The 22,663-nt window shown below is 41.6% G+C and overlaps 1 protein-coding gene across 1 annotated transcript in view; it reads right to left on the reverse strand.

The window, feature by feature from the left end:
- TNS3 (tensin 3) overlaps positions 1-22,663 on the reverse strand; it is a 504,601-nt gene that overhangs the window by 41,521 nt on the left and 440,417 nt on the right. Inside the window, exons 19-20 of the mRNA XM_082257842.1 lie at positions 22,479-22,574; positions 5,584-5,661 (exon numbers count right to left, since the gene is read on the reverse strand). Of these exons, the coding sequence (XP_082113968.1) occupies positions 5,584-5,661; positions 22,479-22,574 (174 nt within the window). The remainder of the gene's footprint in view (positions 1-5,583; positions 5,662-22,478; positions 22,575-22,663) is intronic.

A 22,663-nucleotide genomic window follows, 5' to 3' on the forward strand; every position in this document is an offset into this window, starting at 1 on the left:
CTGCTCATCCCACTTTGTAGGCAATTCAGCCATTGGCTGCGGCAAACTGGGCAGACAGCTCTGGGCTTTGTCTCATCTCGCTTTTTCTTCCGATCAGTGAGGAGTTCCACATGCGGGGGGGGGGGGGGGGGGTGACACAGAGGCTCGTTACAGCATGGCGCTGTTCCCTAGTGAGTTCTACACGTGCCATGTAGGCTCCTCCCCCATGTCCCCTGTACAGTAATCTAATGTTCTCTCTGCCTGTTAATTTTTGCTGAGGACAGTAATTAAAGTCTGCATATGCAGTTGTAGCACTCTCTGCTGATCAATTTAATCTCAAGGAGGAAGTAGCAGAGTGTACAGGGTGACCTGAAGGCTTGATCCGTAACCAATCTGAATGGTTACCAATCAAGTGATGGGCCCTTTTTATGCCACCAGCAAAGCCGAGTGATGACGGAGCATTTACAAGAACGAAAACAAAACCCAGTCCCTTTTACATGCTGTCTGACATGCTGCTGTGCACCCCCTTTCTTCCACAAAGCTTCAGGGTGAAAAGTAATCTGCAGGATGGCCTAGGTGTTTGGCAACATCTTTCACAGATTTCTTCCCGGAACCTTGAAGTGCTTAGCTCTGAGCTATTGTGGGTTCAGAGCAGTCCAAATCTTGGCACAGCAGCTCATTAAGCAGCAGCTTGGGTACCCTCTGTCTCAGATGTGCATGGGCTACATGCTGAGGAGATCTAACAGAGCTACAGGACTCTTGATGTCTCCATGAAGAGAACCTGTCACTATCCATAGGTGGCTTATTAGCTCTCTTGTGACAGTAGTTGAAAAAAAAAAAAAAAAAGTAAAAATCTGTAAAACATTAAAATATATCGAAATTTTACAAAACAATGTAAAAGTCTACCTCATCAAATACAAGCACATACATGTACAAACGCAGTCAAGGCACACATACATCTATTACACATTATACATCCCTACGCAGGCCAAAAGTAGAAAAACTATTTCAGGGTCAACATTTTTGTTTAGTTTAACTCTAAATTGATGGCTTGGAACAGTTTAGTTTGTTGTCTAGTTATTTCAGGTAGTTTAAAATGTTTTGCATTTTGCAAGTACATACAATTTTGAGCCTGAGAATATTTATTTATTTAATCAATGCAGTCTAATTTCTTATTTAACCTATTTCAAATTGTCCTGCTGTTCATTGGGTTTTTACAGGCTAGTTGGTGACTTACAACCATTACACACAAAAATAAGCACTCGTTTCTTGAACATAGCTAATGTATGTATCAAAACCTACAAGCATTTCCCCATACCCCTCAAACCCAGGATTTAGTCAACGCAATTGGAATAGTATTAATTGCATGGAGTGTATTATTTGAAATTGTATACATTAGGCAAACCAAAACTGCATTTTTTATGATACAAAATGTATTCTGGGCATTTAAAAAAAACAAAAAAGTATGGACTCATGTGTGAGTAAGATATGGAAAGTGGTTTTAAACATGGTCTGGTCATGAAGGTTTTGATTACTCCTGGACCTGAAAGGGTTAAAAGAACATGTCAAGATCTTTATGTTAATTTAGCCATCTATACTTCTTAATCTACTTTTCTATCATAGAGTCTCTATCCTTTTCACCTGGTTTTCACTGAAAGTAACTTATTTTATGCATTTTTTCACTACATGCTTTGTTAGAATGGACCAGGTTTATGATAGGATTAAATGAAGTATATCTGAAGTATACAGTAAACCTTGCTTGGTTTATTTTAATAACTTGATGTTACATGTTGCTTGCTGTATTTATTTTAAGGACTCTTATGTTTACATACCTTGCATAGCTCAGGTTTCGGCTATACAATTTAACTTAATTCATTTCAGGTACATCACAGGTTGAAACATGTCATTTAACCACAGCTTAAATCCTAGACAAGCTTTGGTTATCAGTATGAATACACTTTATTACCACCAGTCTCTTTCACTTCGGCTACATATTATTATTATAATGCAGGATTTATAGAGTACCAACATTTTGCACAGCACTTTACAAAATAAAGCGAGAAAGTACAATTACAATGCCATACAGGACGAGAGGGTTAGGAGGGCTTTGCTTGTGAGTGCTTACATAATAAAATTAATAAAAACAGAACCACACAAAACTACCTATTGGTGCTTTTTAATGAAAACCCTTTCAGCCACAGCTATCTCACCCGCTGAGCTTTTGTGTTCTGACACAACAGCTCAGCGGGTGAGCTGTTGTGTCCCCCCCCCCCCACTGGAACACTCCGGTCAGCACTCTCAGCCATTTGGGAGCTGGATTTCCAGCATGCATGTTGTACAGAAGCTGGCCAAAAGGCCGGCTTCTGTCGGACTGGCTGGCATACATAAAGGCCGAATGTCGGCCAGTTTTTATGAAACTGGCCGATAATCGCCCGGCATTCAGCCCGTGTGTACGGAGCTTTATTGAAACTCCTTTGTAATTCTGTACTCAATTGTGAGTCTTACTTGAAGCTGAACTCTCGTATAAGCAAATACTGTCTAAATACAAGAGGCATGTATATTCTTCCTTGAATGTTGGTGTACTTGGTGTATTTTTTTTTTTCAGATCGGTGCAGTAATCCAGTATGTTGTTGGAAAAAAAAAGTAATCCAGTATGAAACCTTGCCTCTGTGCATAAGCTTCCTGTAATAAAGACCGGTCACTGCTGCACTCTCTCCTTGTGCAGGGTGACTGGTCCTGTATCCTCCCCCTTTCAGACTTTTTTTTTAAAAATCTTTTTATTAAAGCATTTATAGTGTACAAACAACACATTGAACAGACAATAAAAAGGGGAGCCCTCGTAGGAGCCGCAGGTTAGAAGCCATTAGATACATACATGATGAGGTTAGCAAGAGCTAATCTCTATGGAGATTAGAATTAATTTTATGGATGTCTCCACGTTTTGGGGCAACCTCCATTAAAGTAGGTGTCCTTGTATTGTGGTAAGCTGTTATTTACTAATTGTTTCCAGCACAATGAAATAGCCTTTCTTGCATAAAAGAGGAGCAAGCTGACCTGAGTTCTCCTAGCAACCGTGGAGGCAACATTCTCCAACAGCCCCAATAGGCAAATTCCCATGTTAGGACTCAGGGAAATAGATGTGATAGTGGCAACCATATCCAGTACCTCTTTCCAAAACCTGGTGATAGCGGGAGAGGTCCAGGAAATGTGGGGAAAGTCCCCAGGAGAGTGTCCACACCTCCAACATTCCTGTGGGTGCGAGGGACTCATTTTGTGCAGTCTGCAAGGGGTGTAGTAGGCTCTATGAGCAATTTTAAACTGTATAAATTCTGGAATGCCCTGCATCCACTGGGCCCAGAGCCTCTCCATGATAGGCAGGATCACAGAGAGAAGGTGGGCATACAAGAATAATGTAGGTTTGTCAGTACAACCAGTCCTCAGTACCTGTTCTAAGGCAGACTCTATAGTTTGATGTGTATCCTGGGGAAATTGATCACAGAAAGCGAGGGCTGCATGTGGCGGAAGAAGTGATTAGTGGGGACATTAAACTCTGATGAGAGTTGTGGTAGGGAGAGTAAAGAGCCCTGTCGTACTATCCGGGGAGATAATTTTTGTTTTATGCCTAGCCCAGGTCTCCCGGTTTGTGATGGAACTGAAGGGAGGTAAGTAAGGGGTTACACCACAGGGGGGTATTTGTTTATAGGGCTAGCTTGGGATATTGTTTACATGTTAGACCAGCCTTCCAGGCCCTAATATTGGTATTAATAGAGGAAGTTAAAGTATGCAGGGCTTTAGGTCCTTGAAATAGCAGAAACTAGAGAGCCTCAATGAAATGGACTACCAAGGCCTCTAACATTGCAGAGTTTTTTTTTTATCTGGGTTTAGCCACTATGCAGCCATAACCAATTGCGTTGCCAGGTAGTATTTATGGCAGTCCGGAAAGGCTAATCCTACTGGAGATGTGGGACGCATAACAGTGGATAGTTTATACCTATGAGACTGAGTCCCCCATAGGAAGGAGGAGAAGATACCATGCAGAAGTGTAAAAAAGGACTTGGGCAGCCACTGTAGAGAATTTCAGAATAAATACGTGAGTTTCAGGAGAATTTTAATTTACATTAAATTGATAGGGGCTACCAGTGACAAGGGCATGCTCTCAGTTTTGCCCTAACTTCCTGCAACACTGGAGCCAAGTTAAGTGATAAAAAATCAGAAGCCTGGCGAGATATGACCACTCCCAATAATTTAAATTCTTTCACCCATTGTAACTGCATGTCAGGAAGAGCTGTAGTGAAGTGCCCCCAGATCTTTGGGAAACAATAAGGATTTAGCCTAGTTCTCCCTAAGGCCTGTAACCACAGAATAAGCATTCAGTGAGTGATGGGCCAGCATCATTCAAGAAGAACCATAAGTTGTCTGCATACAGGGCTACCTTCTCCTCCAGCCAGCCAATCCAAAGTCCCTTGATATGAGGGGAGGTTCAAAGGGCGTCCGCTACTGGTTCAATTGCTATGGAAAAAGTGCTGGAGAAAGTGGGTAGCCCTGCCGAGTACCCCTGCACAATTGAAAGGGAGCTGACAGCCATCTACCCAACATAACAGACAAAGTAGGATTTTTGTAGAGTATCTGTAACCAGGAAAAAAACACCAGTAGAAATCTCATCTGTCTGAGAACTTCCGATAAGAAGGGCCACTCAACAGTTTCGAAGACCTTCTCCATGTCAAAGGAGGCCACAATTCTGGAACCTATGTTTAGGTGTTGGGCGTGTATATTAGTAAAGAGCCTGCGCAAATTATTATCGGTCACTCGATGGGCCATGAAGCCCGTCTGGTCTGAGTCAATAATGGAAGGTAGCAGGTGTTGTAGGGTAATTCATTTGGTCAGGATTTTCAGATTATTGAGTAAGGCTTTGGGCCTATGAGAGGAACACTGCTTTGGATCGTTTGGCAGCTTGTAATGCACCTTGTAAAACTCAATGGGCCAGAGCTGTCCCCACCGGAAAAGAACATATGGCCACTAGAACCTCTTCAGGGATAATAGGGCGGAAAAAAGCGTCTCTCTCCTCATCTGACAACCATTGAAACATCACCAGGTCTAAAAAAGCAAACAGAGCAGCCTAGATTCTCCTCGGGTCCCTCGCTGGCGCACCTGGCCCCTCCCTCCTGCTGAGTGCTCCCACAGAAAGCAGCTTGCTAAGGGGACACCAGAGTAGCTTCTCCGTGTGTCCATTCAGAAACTGAGCTGCGGCTCGGCCCCGCATCCTTTCTCCTCATCGGCTTCTTGACTTTGTTTGACAGCAGCGGGAGCCATAGGCACCTGCTGCTGTGTCTCAGCCAATCAGGAGGGCTCAGAGAAGTATTAGGGGGGCTGCTTCACACAGAAGGTTTTTTATCTTGATGCATATAATGCGATAAGTTAGAAAAAGCCTTCTGCCTTTAGAACCACTTTAAGTTTAGGTAGATATACCTTTGTTTTTTTTTACAGAAATTCCCATAAAATCTGGTATTCTTTACATGGAACATTTTATGTGGTCAAAACTTGAGAAAGATTACAACATAAAAAGAAAACAAAAATGTGCTGTAAAAGTAGATTTAAAACGCATACCTTTGTCTGGGATGAGTAATTTACAAGGCAATGCCAGAGGTGTAATGGAATGTTGGTAAATCAAAGCTGTCAAACTCCCTAAGTCCAGAAAAAAAAACCAATAGATAAATATTTAAAAACAAAGCAAAACTGGTTAACATTCAAACAGTAATATGGGTTTTCCTCAAACTTGTATATCCATACAATTTCCATCTAATAAAAAAACAAAAATGGACATTCTTATTTCATTGATATTGTTATGAATTATGGTTCTTCTTGCTCTAGGCAACCAACCTAACAATGTTTTAGACTGTATAGATTCAGATTCCTCCATCTATCAGCCTATACAAGCAATTATTTAGATTGTATAGGCAGGTAGATGGTGGAATGAGAATTCATGCAGAGGAATCTTTGGATCATAAGTTTAAGTAAATAAAGCAGAGAAACAAAATTTCTCCTATCAATTGCTAGCATGTATGTATGAAAAACAACCTCAAATAACTAAACATAATTTTCACTGGTTTGACTTTGTAAGCAATTAAGCATTTTTGTGTTGATACTTTTTAAACTCTTAGACTAGAGTTGCTTTTTTACATTGTTTTAAAACTTTGGTTTCTTGGAAAAAATAGTATTGATGTACTCAACATAACATGCTTTTATTGTCGTCCAAACGAGACACAGGAGTTCAAATACTGTTCGGATATACTGCTGCCTACAGGAGGATTGAACACTGCCAAATAAAAATAGTGTAAGCAAGCTTAAGATAACCCCTCTTCTACCCAACATGCCTCAGTAGCAAGCAGCACCAAAAGCAAGATCATAAAACACAGAGCTGTGTTCCTCATTGGACTCCAAGAAAAGGATTTTATGACGAGTACACAAATATCTTCTTTTTTTGCTCATCCACTAAGGGACACACATTCAGATACTGTAGGTATGTCCCAAAACCAATTCAACTAAGAGGTGGGCAACAAAGTAACAACTAGTACCAGGCCCAAAAACACAGAACAGGGGGCTTCCTGTAGCCCAAGAGCTGCCTGAAGGAGGCTGAACCCCCCTCTACCTGATAGGGGAACCTGTCAAAAAACCAAAGGGAGGACAAAAAGAAATCAACCTGATACACAAGACACAGATAAAGGGTTACCACTAGAGGGAAAAGGCTCTGTACAGAAGGGAGCACTGAGTTCTGTACCAAGTGAGAAGCTGATCAACCAGAACCCACCAAAAACAGGTGGAACAACAACAAATTGTCTTGCTGGCACCCTGTAGTGGGTGGGTGTGGCTGGCATCCTGTGGTGGATGGCTGGCACCCTGTGGTAGGTGGCTGGCTGGCTGGCACCCTGTGGTGGGTGGCTGGCACAGGAGCTGTGGGTGGCTGGCTGGTAGAGGGCCTGTGGGTGGCTGGCTGGTACAGGGCCTGTGGGTGGCTGGCTGTCTGGCACTATGTGGTTGGTGGCTAGCTGGCACCCTGTGCTGGGTGGGTGGCTGGCTGGCACAGGGGCTGTGGGTGGTTGGCTGGTACAGGGCCTGTGGGTGGCTGGCTGGCAGGCACAGTGCCTGTGGCTAGCAGGTTCAGAGCCTGTGGGTGGCTGGCTGGCTCGCTGGTACAGGGCCTGTGGGTGGCTGGCTGGTACAGGGCCTGTGGATGTGAGTGGCTGGCTGGCACCAGGCTGCTGTGGGTGGGTGTAAGGCTGTGATACACTCCCGCAAGACTAGTCCCGACTCCAGACGAGGCTTTCCAAGGCGAGAGAGGCAGCCTAAGAAGGCAGAATGACGTCACAAAAATATCGGCAATATCAGCCCATTCCAGGGCCGATACCGATATATCGGGGAAAGTGCATATCGGCCACCATCTATTCCTACTCTGTATAAAGAAACTTCTGAAATTTTTATACAAACTAATTCAGGAAGCTCATGGCTCCAAGAAGAGATTCGGGCACACTCAACTCAGTGTATGGTTTTGTGAACTTTTTCCCAGGGTCTCAGCTAAGACTATTTTGCTAGGCACAAATCCAAAACGGTATGCTGCCGTGATGCATCAGGAAACGTTATACTCACCATTGCATAATTTTTAATTTTCTTGGTGCATCTAATGGCAGCATACCTTATCCTTTCGTGAATTTACTGCTGATGCTCTTTATAGTTCCAATGATGGTATCCATGGCTGGGGAAATATTTATATAGGTAATTGGTAATAAGGTTGAGAGGTGGAGCTTTAACCAACAGTACAGGGCATCTGGAACATATTGACAGCGTTTCACTTTTTCCACATTTTATGTTACAGCCTTATTTCAAAATAGATTAAATTAATTATTTTCCTCAAAATTCTACAAACAATACCCCATAATGACAACATGAAAGAAGTTTGTTTGAAATCTTTGCAAATTTATTAAACAAAAAAAAAAAAAAATCACACGTACATAAGTATTCACAGCCTTTGCCATGCCACTCACAATTAGGCTCAGGTGCATCCTGTTTCCACTGATCATCCTTGAGATGTTTCTACAACTTGATTGAAGTACACCTGTGGTAAATTCAGTTGATTGGGCATGATTTGGAAAGGCACACACCTGTCTATATAAGGTCCCACAGTTAACAGTGCATGTCCGAGCACAAACCAAGCCATGAAGTCCAAGGAATTGTTTGTAGACCTCCGAGACAGGATTTTATTGAGGCACAGATCTGGGGAAGAGTACTGACAGTTTTTTCAGCATTGAAGGTCCCAATGAGTGGGCCACCCGGCAAACTGAGTGATTGGGGGAGAAGAGCCTTAGTCAGGGAGGTGGCCAAGAACCCGATGGTCACTCTGACAGAGCTCCAGCGTTTCTCTGTGGAGAGAGGAGAACCTTCCAGAAGAACAACCATTTCTGCAGCACCCCACTAATCAGGCCTGTATGGTAGAGTGGCCAGACGGAAGACACTCCTCAGTAAAAGGCACATGACAGCCCGCCTGGAGTTTGCCAAAAGGCACCTGAAGAACGCTCAGACCATGAGAAACAAAATTCTCTGGTCTAATAAAACAAAGATTGAACTCATTGGCCTGAATGGCAAGCATCATGTCTGGAGGAAACCAGGCACCGCTCATCACCTGGCCAATACCATCCCTACAGTGAAGCATGGTGGTGGCAGCATCATGCTGTGGGAATGTTTTTCAGTGGCAGGAACTGGGAGACTAGTCAGAATCGAGGGAAAGATGAATGCAGCAACGTACAGAGACATGCTTGATAGAAAACCTGCTCAAGAGTGCTCTACACCTCAGACTGGGGTGAAGGTTACATAGTTACATAGTAGTTGAGGTAGAATAAAGACAATAGTCCATCCAGTTCAACCTGTGTAGGTGTGTGTGACCGTAATCATCTCTCATACCCCCTTATGTTCATATCCTTGAGATGTATGTCCAAGAGTCTTTTGAAAGCCACCATACTACCCGCAGAAACCACCTCTTGTGGTAGAGAATTCCACAATCTTGTAGCCCTAACAGTAAAGAACCCCCTGCGTTGCCTGAGGTTAAAATGCTTCTCATCTAATCGCATTGTATGTCCTCGCGTCCTCATACAATCCTTGCGACTGAATAGCTTTTTTCTATGCTGAGATCATCATTGAGGTATTTGTAAATTGCTATCATGTCCCCTCTCAGGCGTCTCTTCTCAAGGGAGAATAAATTAAGCGATTGTAGACGCTCTTCATATTTAAGGTCCTCCAATCCCCTAATTAGTTTAGTTACCCTTCTCTGGACTCTCTCCAGCTCCAAAACACATCCCTCCTGAGGACTGGCGACCAGAACTGGACAGAATACTCCAGATGCGGTTGGACCAGAGTTTTATAAAGTGGTAGGATTATAGTTTTATCTCTGGAATACATCCCCTTCTTTATGCATGCTAATATTCTGCCAGCTTTGGCAGCTGCCGCTTGACATTGCATGCTATTACCTAGTCTATCCTCTACCAAGACTCCAAGATCTTTCTCCATTTTTGATTCCCCCAAAGGTTCCCCCCCTAAAGTGTATTGTGCTTTTATGTTTTTAGTCCCCAGGTGCAAAACCTTACACTTCTCCATTTGCCAAGTCGTTGCCCACTCTGCCATTTTGTTCAGGTCATTCTGTAAGATATCTGCCTCATGCTGTGCAGTTATTGCCTTGCCCAATTTTGTGTCATCTGCAAAAACTGATATAGATCTACTGATCCCGTCCTCAATGCTGTTTATGAATAAATTGAACAGGGTTGGTCCCAGGACTGAGCCTTGGGGGACCCCACTTACCACCACAGACCAGTCTGAGTTTGCGCTATTTATTACCACCCTTTGGACACACCCTCTTAGCCAGTTCTGTATCCAAGAGCAAACCTTGTGGTCGATGCCTGCTGACCTTGTTTTATAAATTAAGCGCTAGTGGGGAACTGTATCAAACGCCTTACCGAAATCCAGGTACACCACATCCACTGGTCTCCCCCTGTCTAGCTCACAGCTCACCTCCTCGTAGAATGTTAACAGATTGGTTTGATAAGAACGCCCCGTTGTAAACCTGTGCTGATTACTGCTGATGATGTTGTTGTCTTTAGCAAACTCTACGATATAGTCCCTTATCATCCCCTCCAGAAGTTTACATACTAATCAATGTCAGGCTGACCAGCCTATAATTTCCTGGGACATGCCTCTGCCCTTTTTTGAATATCGGTATCACGTTAGCTTTCCTCCAATCCCCTGGTACATTTCCTGTCATAATACTGTTAGCAAAGATCAGGAGCAGTGGTCTAGATATAGTTTTATTAAGTTCTTTGAGTACTCCCAGATGTATGCCATCCGGGCCTGGTGATTTATTTGTGTTAATTTTATCCAGCCTTTCCCTGATTTCACCCTCTGTTAGCCATAGCGGCAAGTCCTGTGAATTACTGCTAACCATACAGTCATGGTCAGTGTACCCCTCCTTTTCCTGTGTAAAGACTGAGGAGAAAAAGCATTAAGCACGGTTCATCGTCCAACAGGACAAGACCCTAAGCACACAGCCAAGATAACAAAGGAGTGACTAGCGGACAACTCTGTGAATGTCCTTGAGTAGCCCAGCAAGAGCCCAGACTTGAACCCAATTGAACATCTCTGGAGAGACCTGAAAATGGCTGTGCACCGATGCTCCCCATCCAACCTGATGGAGCTTGAGAGGTCCTGCAAAGAAGAATGGGAGAAACTGCCCAAAAATAGGTGTGCCAAGCTTGTAGCATCATACTCAAAAAGACTCGAGGCTGTAATTGGTGCCAAAGGTGCTTCAACAAAGTATTGAGCAAAGGCTGTAAATGCTTATGTACATGCGATTTTGTTTTGTTTTATATTTTTAATAAGTTTGCAAAGATTTCAAACAAACTTCTTTCATGTTGTCATTGTGGGTTATCGTTTGTAGAATTTTGAGAAAATTTATGAATTTAATTAATTTTGGAATAAGGCTGTAACATAACAAAATGTGGAAAAAGTGCAGCGCTGTGAATACTTTCCTGATGCACTGTATGCTTCCCTTACCTGCACTTATTTACAAAAGCCTGCACAATTTATCTTTCATAACTGCCTATTAAATCTAAAAAGGTATGAAGTATTTTGACCCTTTCCAGTGGACCAGTGTTTCTTGAATCCAGTTCTGAATTATCTACAAAATTACATAGTTACATAGTTAGTGAGGTTGAAAAAAGACATCAGTCCATCCAGTTCAACCTATGATGTGTGTGTGTGTGTTTGCTATTAACCGTACATTGTATACCCCTGTATGTTGTGGTCTTTAAGGTGTCCATCTAATAGTTTTTTTGAAACTATCAATGCTCCCTGCTGATACGACTGCTTGTGGAAGAGAATTCCACATCCTTACCGCTCTTACAGTGAAGAACCCCTTACGCACTTTAAGGTTAAACCGCGTTTCCTCAAGTTTTAGTGAGTGGCCACGTGTCTTATTGTATCTCCTCTCTCTGAATAGTTTGTTCCTTATGCTCGGGTCGCCAGTACAGTATTTGTACATTGATATCATATCCCCCCTCAATCTTCTCTTCTCCAGAGAGAATAGGTTCAGTGCTTGTAGTCTTTCCTCATAGCTGCTGTCCTCCATTCCCCTAATTATTTTTGTTGCCCATTACATGTTTTCAGAAACGTCTTTAGATAAAACAGCTGTGGTAATCAGTGCCAGATTTAGACCTTGAGGTGCTTTGGGCACTTCAGGTTTGGGGGCCCCTTAAAATAGAAATAAATTACATGGCAAATGAAAAAGTGAACTAAAATGAATGATAAACCACATTTATTCTAAAAAAAATGTTTGGTTCTGAAGAAGACATCTTTTTCTCAATTTTATTGACTGTATGAATACACATTACACAGGGGATTGGAACTAGAAAGTCATACATCACACTACAATATTTACAAAAAGAGCGAGTATCAAAAATCATCCTAGCAGCGCTTAACCTAGTTTGGAATTTAAAAAGAGCTACCACCTCCCAGTCACAGAAGTGTACAGTATACAGATAAAAAGCAATAATTTTTTATTCAGCATTAATAAAAAGTAATAAAATATTGCTTGTAGTCTACTTTAAATCACTATTTGTGTAATAGGTAACTCCCCTCATGCCACCTCACTCACTGCTAGTAGTTGCCTCTCATTACTGATGGGCAAACAAACTTAGTACTCCAATCACAGTAATGGCTAGACCTCTGAAAAGCTATTTTCATTGGGTTGATTCTCAAGTTAAGCTGACATACACCCTAGCATGTTGCATCCACTGTGTTTCTGCCACTGATGAAAGCGAAGCCCCAGATTAGTGCATCAGCAGAACTGCTACCATCCCTAATCCAGCTCCTGACCGCCACTGCTCACATTAGTGGCTTGGATGCGTCAGCTAGCTGATAGGTAGTTGAAGCAACAAACTAGGTTATGTACTGCTAGGGTGTTTTTGATATTTGCTCTTTATATGGATTACATTGGTTTGAATTAAGCAGCAGCTGCCCATAAAAATATTGATTTTAGTGTTTATCCACTTCCAGGAGCGCAAAGTACTGTGTAGAGGATTTAGAAAATATTTACATAACGTCTTTCTTCCTGCACTTTGTTAATTTTAATAATAAAACTAATTTTATAATTAATAATTTTTTTTATAAAGGAAGTTTGGGGCATCCTCATGCAGGGGGCCCAGGGCAATTGTCCCCTTCACCCCAATAATTATCTGGCACTGGTGGCAATTGCTAAATTGGTGACACTGAATAAATTACGTTTGAAAAATTTTGAAAGAAAAAAAAAAAACATCAATGCCATGTGTATTTTTGGGCAGTCTGATGGCCTGCCATATCATTTGAGCCAATCTGTTGTAGATTAATTTCTGTGTTGCATAACACAACTCCTCTTAAGATTTAAACCACAAACAAATATCCCAGCTTTATTCTGTAGAATTTTCTGACACAAACTGCAATTAGATGGATTCCCTGTGATCAGAAGCTGAATAAAAGCAATCCAAGTGTCTATGACCAACTGTCCTGTGTGATCATGCCAACTGGTTTCACAAGAAAGAGGGTTTGCATGGCTCTTATTACTGATATAAGCTATACTTGTTGATATATCAATAACGGTTTTAAAGAGGTTGTAAACTCATTTAAAAAATTTTTTTTTTTTTTACAACCTGCAAGAGAAAGACATAATGAGCTAGTATGCTTCGCATACTAGCTCATTATGAAATACTTACCTTAGAACGAGCCCCCGCCGTGCCGCTCTCTTACCTGTATGACGGGCGACATGACATGTCGCCCGTCTTCCGGGATCGCGGCATCCGGTCATCTGATTGGCCGGAGCCGCGGTGACGTCACTCCCGCGCACGCGCACGGGAGCCGACGGTCACGGCACGGGGCTCTGAAGGAACGGCACGGTCAGCCGTTCCTTCAGAGCGCATGCGCCAGTGACGTCACTGGCTGCATTAAAGGTAAATATCTCCTAAACGGTGTAAGTTTAGGAGATATTTACAGTACCTATAGGTAAGCCTTATCATAGGCTTACCTATAGGTACAACTTCCTGAGGAGGGTTTACTTCCTCTTTAAGTAGAGTGACATTATCTTGTATCCGGTCTTCAGGTGGGTTCACTTAAAAAGAGTGGTCTCTTTTGTGTTTAAGAACAATTTGTGTTTTGGACCTATTGGCTACTTTTATCTCTGATCCATCAGTCATAGTAACATAAAATGTTCACTAAATGTACCATTCCTAATCTGAATTTTCAAGGTTTGTGACAGGTAATTTAGCCATTGTAAATTTTTTGCTGCAGCACCCACACAAAAATGATGCAGTTCCTGATGCATCATTCTCAAGTATGGAGTTTACAAAAAAGCCTGAACCTAAAATTAAACATAGAAACTCGAAAACCTGGCCACAGTTTTCATATATTTTGTTCAGGAGCTGGACCCTAGCAATCAGATGATTGTTGTCCCTCGGCCAATGAAGCCTGGAGGGAAAAGTCTAGTAGCCCACTGCTCTGAAACTGCTAAACACCTGTAAAAGCTCTATCCTAGGCAGATCCAATATATAAATGTGTGTTTGCTTCACTGTTAACCACTTAAGCCCCGGAGGATTTTCCTGCTAAAAGACCAGGGGGTATTTTGCGATTCGGCACTGCGTGACTTTAACGGACAATTGCGCGGTCGTGCGACGCTGTACCTAAACGAATTTGACGTCCTTTTTTTCCCACAAACAGAGCTTTCTTTTGGTGGTATTTGATCACCTGTGCGATTTTTTGATCACGCGCTATAAACAAAAAAAGAGCGACTATTTTGCAAAAATAGCAATATTTTTCACATTTTTTATATGAAATTCCCCCCCAAAAAAATGTAAAAATCAAAATTTTTTAACATTTTCGGCCAATTTGTTTTATCCTACCTATGTTTGGTAAAAAAAATCGCAAAAAGCGTATTTTTATTGGTTTGCGCAAAAGATATCGCGTTTACTAACAAAGGGAAAGATTTTTGTCATTTTTGTTGTTTTTTTTTAAACGCGTAATGGCGGCGATCTGCGATTTTTTTTGCGGTACTGCGACATTGCGGCGGACAGATTGGACCCTTGACTGACATTTTTGACACTTTTGGGGTTACCAGTGACATTTCTACAGTAATCAGTGCTATACATATGCACTGTTACTGTAAAAATACACTGGTAGTGAAGGGGTTAACTTTATTTGGGAGGGAGGGGCTGTGTGTGTCCCTAGGGGCGTGCTTTCTACTGTGATTGGCTGTGGCTTGAGCTGTAAGGACACTGATCAACGGATCTACATAGTAGATCCGTGTGATCAGTGTCTTTACACCGAGGAGAATGACAGGTGGCTTGTTTACACAAGCTGCCTGACATTCTCCCTCTCCCCCGACGATCGCCAAGTGACCGGCGGACATCGGGTCCGCTGGTCACACGCGCGGGGGGGTCCGTGACCACGCGGGAGCGCGCCTCCGCGGGCGCGCGCTCGCTCGCTCCCCAGACCCTCCCAGGCTAGTGACGTTAATTAACGTCACTCTGCCTGGCAGGGGCTGACCGCCGCAGTAAATCTACTTGCGGCGGTCGGCAAGCGGTTAAAGAAGCAAGGCACTGATAATCAGTGCTCTGATTACAATAAAGCTCCAGCAGTGACCATCACCAATCAGTGCACATCAGTGATATCAATCAGTGCCCTTCAGTGACCCCAATCAGTGCTGCCCATCAATCCCACCCACAAGTGCCAACTATCAGTGCTCATCAGTGCAGCATAGTAGCGCCTCCTCATCATTGCCACCTAATTAGTGCCCTTCAGTGCAGCCTCATCAGTGCCCATAAGCACCACACCATCAGTGCCCATAAGTGCCACCCCATCAGTGCAGCCTATCGGTGCCATCTCATCAGCACACATCAGTGAAGGAGAAAAATTCCTTATTTACAAAATTTACTGACAGTAAAATATAAAAAAACAGCAGTTATTAAATACCACCATAAGAAAGCTCTATTTGTGTGAAAAAAAATGATAAATATGTCATTAGGGTACAGTGTTGCATGACCGCACAATTGTTATTCAAAGTGTGACAGTGCTGAAAGCTAAAAATTGGCATGGGCTGGAAGGGAGTGAACGTGCCCAGTAGGCAAGTGGTTAAACAAAGTGGATTTATTTCAATAAAACAAATTAATTTACTTGTAAATATATACAGTGCCTTGCAAAAGTATTCGGCCCCCTTGAACTTTTCAAACTTTTGCCACATTTTAGGCTTCAAACAAAGATATAAAACAGTAATTTTTTGTGAAGAATCAACAAGTGGGACACAATCATGAAGTGATACGAAATTTATTGGATATTTCAAACTTTTATAACAAATAAAAAACTGAAAAATTGGGCGTGCAAAATTATTCAGCCCCTTTAAGTTAATACTTTGTAGCGCCACCTTTTGCTGCGATTACAGCTGTAAGTCGCTTGGGGTATGTCTCTATCAGTTTTGCACATCGAGAGACTGAAATTTTTGCCCATTCCTCCTTGCAAAACAGCTCGAGCTCAGTGAGGTTGGATGAAGAGCGTTTGTGAACAGCAGTTTTCAGTTCTTTCCACAGATTCTCGATTGGATTCAGGTCTGGACTTTGACTTGGCCATTCTAACACATGGATATGTTTATTTGTGAACCATTCCATTATAGATTTTGCTTTATGTTTTGGATCATTGTCTTGTTGGAAGACAAATCTCCATCCCAGTCTCAGGTCTTTTGCAGATTCCATCAGGTTTTCTTCCAGAATGGTCCTGTATTTGGCTCCATCCATCTTCCCATCAATTTTAACAATCTTCCCTGTCCCTGCTGAAGAGAAGCAGGCCCAAACCATGATGCTGCCACCACCATGTTTGACAGTGGGGATGGTGTGTTCAGGGTGATGAGCTGTATTGCTTTTACGCCAAACATAACGTTTTGCATTGTTGCCAAAAAGTTCGATTTTGGTTTCATCTGACCAGAGCACCTTCTTCCACATGTTTGGTGTGTCTCCCAGGTGACTTGTGGCAAACTTTAAACGACACTTTTTATGGATATCTTTAAGAAATGGCTTTCTTCTTGCCACTCTTCCATAAAGGCCAGATTTGTGCAGTATACGACTGATTGTTGTCCTATTGACAGAGTCTCCCATCTCAGCTGTAGATCTCTGCAGTTCATCCAGAGTGATCATGGGCCTCTTGGCTGCATCTCTGATCAGTCTTCTCCTTGTATGAGCTGAAAGTTTAGAGGGACGGCCAGGTCTTCGTAGATTTGCAGTGGTCTGATAATCCCTCCATTTCAATATTATCGCTTGCACAGTGCTCCTTGGGATGTTTAAAGCTTGGGAAATCTTTTTGTATCCAAATCCGGCTTTAAACTTCTCCACAACAGTATCTCGGACCTGCCTGGTGTGTTCCTTGTTCTCCATGTTGCTCTCTGCGCTTTAAACGGACCTCTGAGGCTATCACAGTGCAGGTGCATTTATACGGAGACTTGATTACACACAGGTGGATTCTATTTATCATCATTAGTCATTTAGGTCAACATTGGATCATTCAGAGATCCTCACTGAACTTCTGGAGAGAGTTTGCTGCACTGAAAGTAAAGGGGCTGAATAATTTTGCACGCCCAATTTTTCAGTTTTTTATTTGTTAAAAAAAGTTTGAAATATCCAATAAATTTCGTTCCACTTCATGATTGTGTCCCACTTGTTGATTCTTCACAAAAAATTACAGTTTTATATCTTTATGTTTGATGCCTGAAATGTGGCAAAAGGTCGCAAAGTTCAAGGGGCCGAATACTTTCGCAAGGCACTGTATATATATATATATATATATATATATATATATATATATATATATATATATACACACAAACACACACATACATACATACACACATACATATATATATATATATATATATAAATATTTTATATATACATACAGTTGTGCTCATAAGTTTACATACCCTGGCAGAATTTATGATTTCTTGGCCATTTTTCTGAGAATATGAATGATAACACAATAACTTTTCTTTCACTCATGGTTAGTGTTTGGCTGAAGCATTTATTATCAATCAACTGTGTTTACTCTTTTTAAATCATAATGACAACAGAAACTACCCAAATGACCCTAATCAAAAGTTTACATACCCTGGTGATTTTGGCCAGATAACATGCACAAAAGTTGACACAAAGGGGATTGAATGGCTACTAAAGGTAACCATCCTCACCTGTGATCTGTTCGCTTATACAGGGAGTGCAGAATTATTAGGCAAATTAGCATTTTGATCACATCATCCTCTTTATGCATGTTGTCTTACTCCAAGCTGTATAGGCTCGAAAGCCTACTACCAATTAAGCATATTAGGTGATGTGCATCTCTGTAATGAGAAGGGGTGTGGTCTAATGACATCAACACCCTATATCAGGTGTGCATAATTATTAGGCAACTTCCTTTCCTTGGGCAAAATGGGTCAAAAGAAGGACTTGACAGGCTCAGAATAGTCAAAAAATAGTGAGATATCTTGCAGAGGGATGCAGCACTCTTAAAATTGCAAAGCTTCTGAAGCGTGATCATCGAACAATCAAGCATTTCATTCACAATAGTCAACAGGGTCGCAAGAAGCGTGTGGAAAAACCAAGGCGCAAAATAACAGCCCATGAACTGAGAAAAGTCAAGCGTGCAGCTGCCAAGATGCCACTTGCCACCAGTTTGGCCATATTTCAGAGCTGCAACATCACTGGAGTGCCCAAAAGCACAAGGTGTGCAATACTCAGAGACATGGCCAAGGTAAGAAAGGCTGAAAGACGACCACCACTGAACAAGACACACAAGCTGAAACGTCAAGACTGGGCCAAGAAATATCTCAAGACTGATTTTTCAAAGGTTTTATGGACTGATGAAATGAGAGTGAGTCTTGATGGGCCAGATGGATGGGCCCGTGGCTGGATTGGTAAAGGGCAGAGAGCTCCAGTCCGACTCAGACGCCAGCAAGGTGGAGTACTGGTTTGGGCTGGTATCATCAAAGATGAGCTTGTGGGGCCTTTTCGGGTTGAGGATGGAGTCAAGCTCAACTCCCAGCCCTAATGCCAGTTTCTGGAAGACACCTTCTTCAAGCAGTGGTACAGGAAGAAGTCTGCATCCTTCAAGAAAAACATGATTTTCATGCAGGACAATGCTCCATCACACGCGTCCAAGTACTCCACAGCGTGGCTGGCAAGAAAGGGTATAAAAGAAGGAAAGCTAATGACATGGCCTCCTTGTTCACCTGATCTGAACCCCATTGAGAACCTGTGGTCCATCATCAAATGTGAGATTTACAAGGAGGGAAAACAGTACACCTCTCTGAACAGTGTCTGGGAGGCTGTGGTTGCTGCTGCACGCAATGTTGATGGTGAACAGATCAAAACACTGACAGAATCCATGGATGGCAGGCTTTTGAGTGTCCTTGCAAAGAAAGGTGGCTATATTGGTCACTGATTTGTTTTTGAATGTCAGAAATGTATATTTGTGAATGTTGAGATGTTATATTGGTTTCACTGGTAAAAATAAATAATTGAAATGGGTATACTGTATATTTGATTTTTGTTAAGTTGCCTAATAATTATGCACAGTAATAGTCACCTGCACACACAGATATCCCCCTAAAATAGCTAAAACTAAAAACAAACTAAAAACTACTTCCAAAAATAGTCAGCTTTGATATTAATGAGTTTTTTGGGTTCATTGAGAACATGGTTGTTCAATAATAAAATTAATCCTCAAAAATACTCATTTGCCTGTAATTAGTGTGTGTGTGTAAAAGGTCAATGAGTTTCTGCACTCCTGACAGACCCTTGCATCTTTTATGCAGTGCTGCAATGACGTTTCTGGATTCTGAGTCATGGGGAAAGCAAAAGAATTGTCAAAGGATCTGCGGGAAAAGGTAGTTGAACTGTATAAAACAGGAAAGGGATATAAAAAGATATCCAAGGAATTGAGAATGCCAATTAGCAGTGTTCAAACTCTAATCAAGAAATGAGGGGTTATGTTGAAACCAATCCACGGTCAGGTAGACCAACTTAAATTTCAGCCACAACTGCCAGGAAAATTGTTCGGGTTGTAAAGAAAAACCCACAAATAACTTCAGGTGAAATACAGGACTCTCTGAAAACATGTGATGTGGCAGTTTCAAGATGCACAATAAGGAGGCACTTGAAGAAAGATGGGCTGCATGGTGGAGTCGCATGAAGTAAGCCATTTCTACGCAAATGCCACAAGGTATCCTGCTTACAATACGCCAAACAGCACAGAGACAAGCCTCAAACCTTCTGGCACTAAGTCATTTGGAGTGATGAGACTAAAATTGAGCTTTTTGGCGACAACCATAAACGCTACATTTGGAGAGGAGTCAACAAGGCCTATGATGAAAGGCACACCATTCCTAAACACGGAGGTGAAACACGGAGGTGGATCGCTGATGTTATGGGGATGTGTGAGCTACAAAGGCAAAGGAAACTTGGTCAGAATTGATGGCAAGATTAATGCAGTATGTTATCAAAAAATGCTGGAGCAAAATTTGCATTCATCAGTCCGGAAGTGGTGCATGGGATGTACTTGGACATTCCAACATGACAATGATCCTAAACACAAGGCCAAGTCGACCTGTCATTGGCTACAGCAGAATAAAGTGAAGGTTCTGGAGTGGCCATCTCAGTCTCCTGACCTCAATATCATTGAGCCACTCTGGGGAGATCGCAAACGTGCAGTTCATGCAAGACAGCCCAAGAATTTACAGGAACTGGAGGCTTTTTGCCAGGAAGAATGGGCAGCTTTACCATCTGAGAAGATAAAGAGCCTCATCCACAAATACCACAAAAGACTTCAAACTGTCATTGATGTTAAATGGGGCAATACACGGTATTAAGAACTGGGGTATGTAAAACTTTTGATCAGGGTCATTTGGGTAGTTTCTGTTGTCATTATGATTTAAAAAGAGTAAACACGGTTGACTGATAATAAATGGCTTCAGCCAAACACTAACCATGAATGAAAGAAAAGTTTTCGTGTTATCATTCATATTGCCTGAAATTGGCCAAGAAATCATAAATTCTGCCAGGGTATGTAAACCTATGAGCACAACTGTACACACACACTGGAAATCAAAATTAAAGAACAATTTATGAACACTAAATTCTTCAGAAAAAAATGTAATCTTCCTTGCTCAACATTTGATGGAATTTTTGCTGTGGCTATACCATGCTATTAGAACAGTTTTTTACAAAATGATGAAGGCACTTCAACAAAAAAACAAAAAACCCTTTATTATGTAGAAAACACAATTATCAAAATTAGAGAACAGCAATGACTGAAGCACGGAGAAAGATTATAACAATAATTGGGGGGGCTTTCTTTGAATGACTTCAGCACATCTGCAGCCACAGGACATCCCTAGTCTCTCAGTGCTCTGGTGGGATTTTGTTCTACTCATCCTTAAGTCTCTTCCACAGATCAGTGACTGTAGTGGGTTTCTTGGCCATACATTTTTTGCCAAGGATTTTTTTTTTAGAGGTTTTCTATTGAGTTTAGAATAGGACTCTGGGCTGGCCATTTCATTATTTCAAGGTTGTCAGCTTTAAGGAACTGCTTTACCTGCTTTGCTGTGTGACTGGGGGAATTGTCGTGCATGAAAATTGCTGGCTGATTGGGTGATGAACGCAGAGAAGGAACCGCGTGTTGTCGAAGAAGGTTCTGATAAACATTTGCATTCACTGCCATGTAGCTGTATAAGAGGCCCAACTCCTGCTGCAGAAAACATCCCCTAAACCATGACACTTCAACCTCTACCTTTCACTTACTTCTTTACACACTTTGGGTTCAGTCTTTCCCCAGTTTGACGACAAATCTAATGTTTCCCATCAGACCCAAATAAATGAAACTTGGTTTCATCACTAAAGTGAACTTTGGACCAGTTCTCCTCTGTCCACACAACATGCTCCTCAGCAAAGCTTAATCAAGCCTTTTGATTCTTTCTGCTAATGAGAGGTCTGGTCACTGCAGAGTGGGCTTTCAGTTCAAATTCTCTTAAACTGCGAGACACTGTATGATGAGACAGATCCTTACGTTGTTCAGCGCTGAACTGGCAAGGAATCACAGCTATAGCGTTGAACCAATTGCCCATTGAGATTCTCTGCATTATCCTGTCCTCTCTTGCATTTGTCTTTCGTGGACGACCAGCCTTCTTGAGGGACTTGAATGAGTTTGTGATGTTGTAAAGATGTAATATTATTAAAATCACAGATTTGGAATGACAAACATCTCTTGCTATGGCTTAAAGGGTCATACCCTTGGCCCTCATCTGGACAACCTGCTGCCAGAGGTTTCAGTCACTTTAGAATGGCTTACCATCTTGCACAGTCAGTAAAACTGAAAAGTTAGGCTGCCAGTTAAATAGGGTTTGTTGGATTTTTAAAGAAATTAGCACAAGGTGCCAGATTACCACCAATAACTGGGAGGTATCTGAAAATGTTCTCTAATTTTGATCAATGTTCTTTTTCAAATCTCATAGTTTTTCATTTTGTGCTTTAAATATAAGTAACTCATGAAATATGCTGAACAAAACTGCTCTTTTTGCAGTGAGCTTGAAATTTAGGAAGTTGAAGGTTCTCTAATTTTCACATCTCCAGTGTATGTGTGTATCTATATATATATATATATATATATATATATATATATATATACACACATACATACATATATATATATATATATATATATATATATATATATATATATAAACACATATATACACAGTTTGAATATTTCATATTGCACTACAGTGAAAACAGTGAACTATTGACATCAGTTATATACATTAATTGATTTCAGTTTTTTCTTCGAGACAGATTTTCTATATAAGGCCCTGCTATTCTAATATTAACACTATATCAGTGTGAAGTAATATTTACCAAAATATGGTTCATTTGGACATCCCTTCAATCGAACTCCTTTCTGAACGCATTCAATTAGGAAGTGGCGTACCAACTCATTGGCCATATCACTAACTAAAATAAAGAAAACACAAAAACGTACAATTTTAAGCCAGGATTATGCCTAATAGGCAATCCATGATTAAATATGTAGGGCATTAAAC

The sequence above is a fragment of the Pelophylax lessonae genome (assembly GCF_965119305.1).
Source record: "Pelophylax lessonae genome assembly, chromosome: 5".
NCBI lineage: Eukaryota > Metazoa > Chordata > Amphibia > Anura > Ranidae > Pelophylax > Pelophylax lessonae.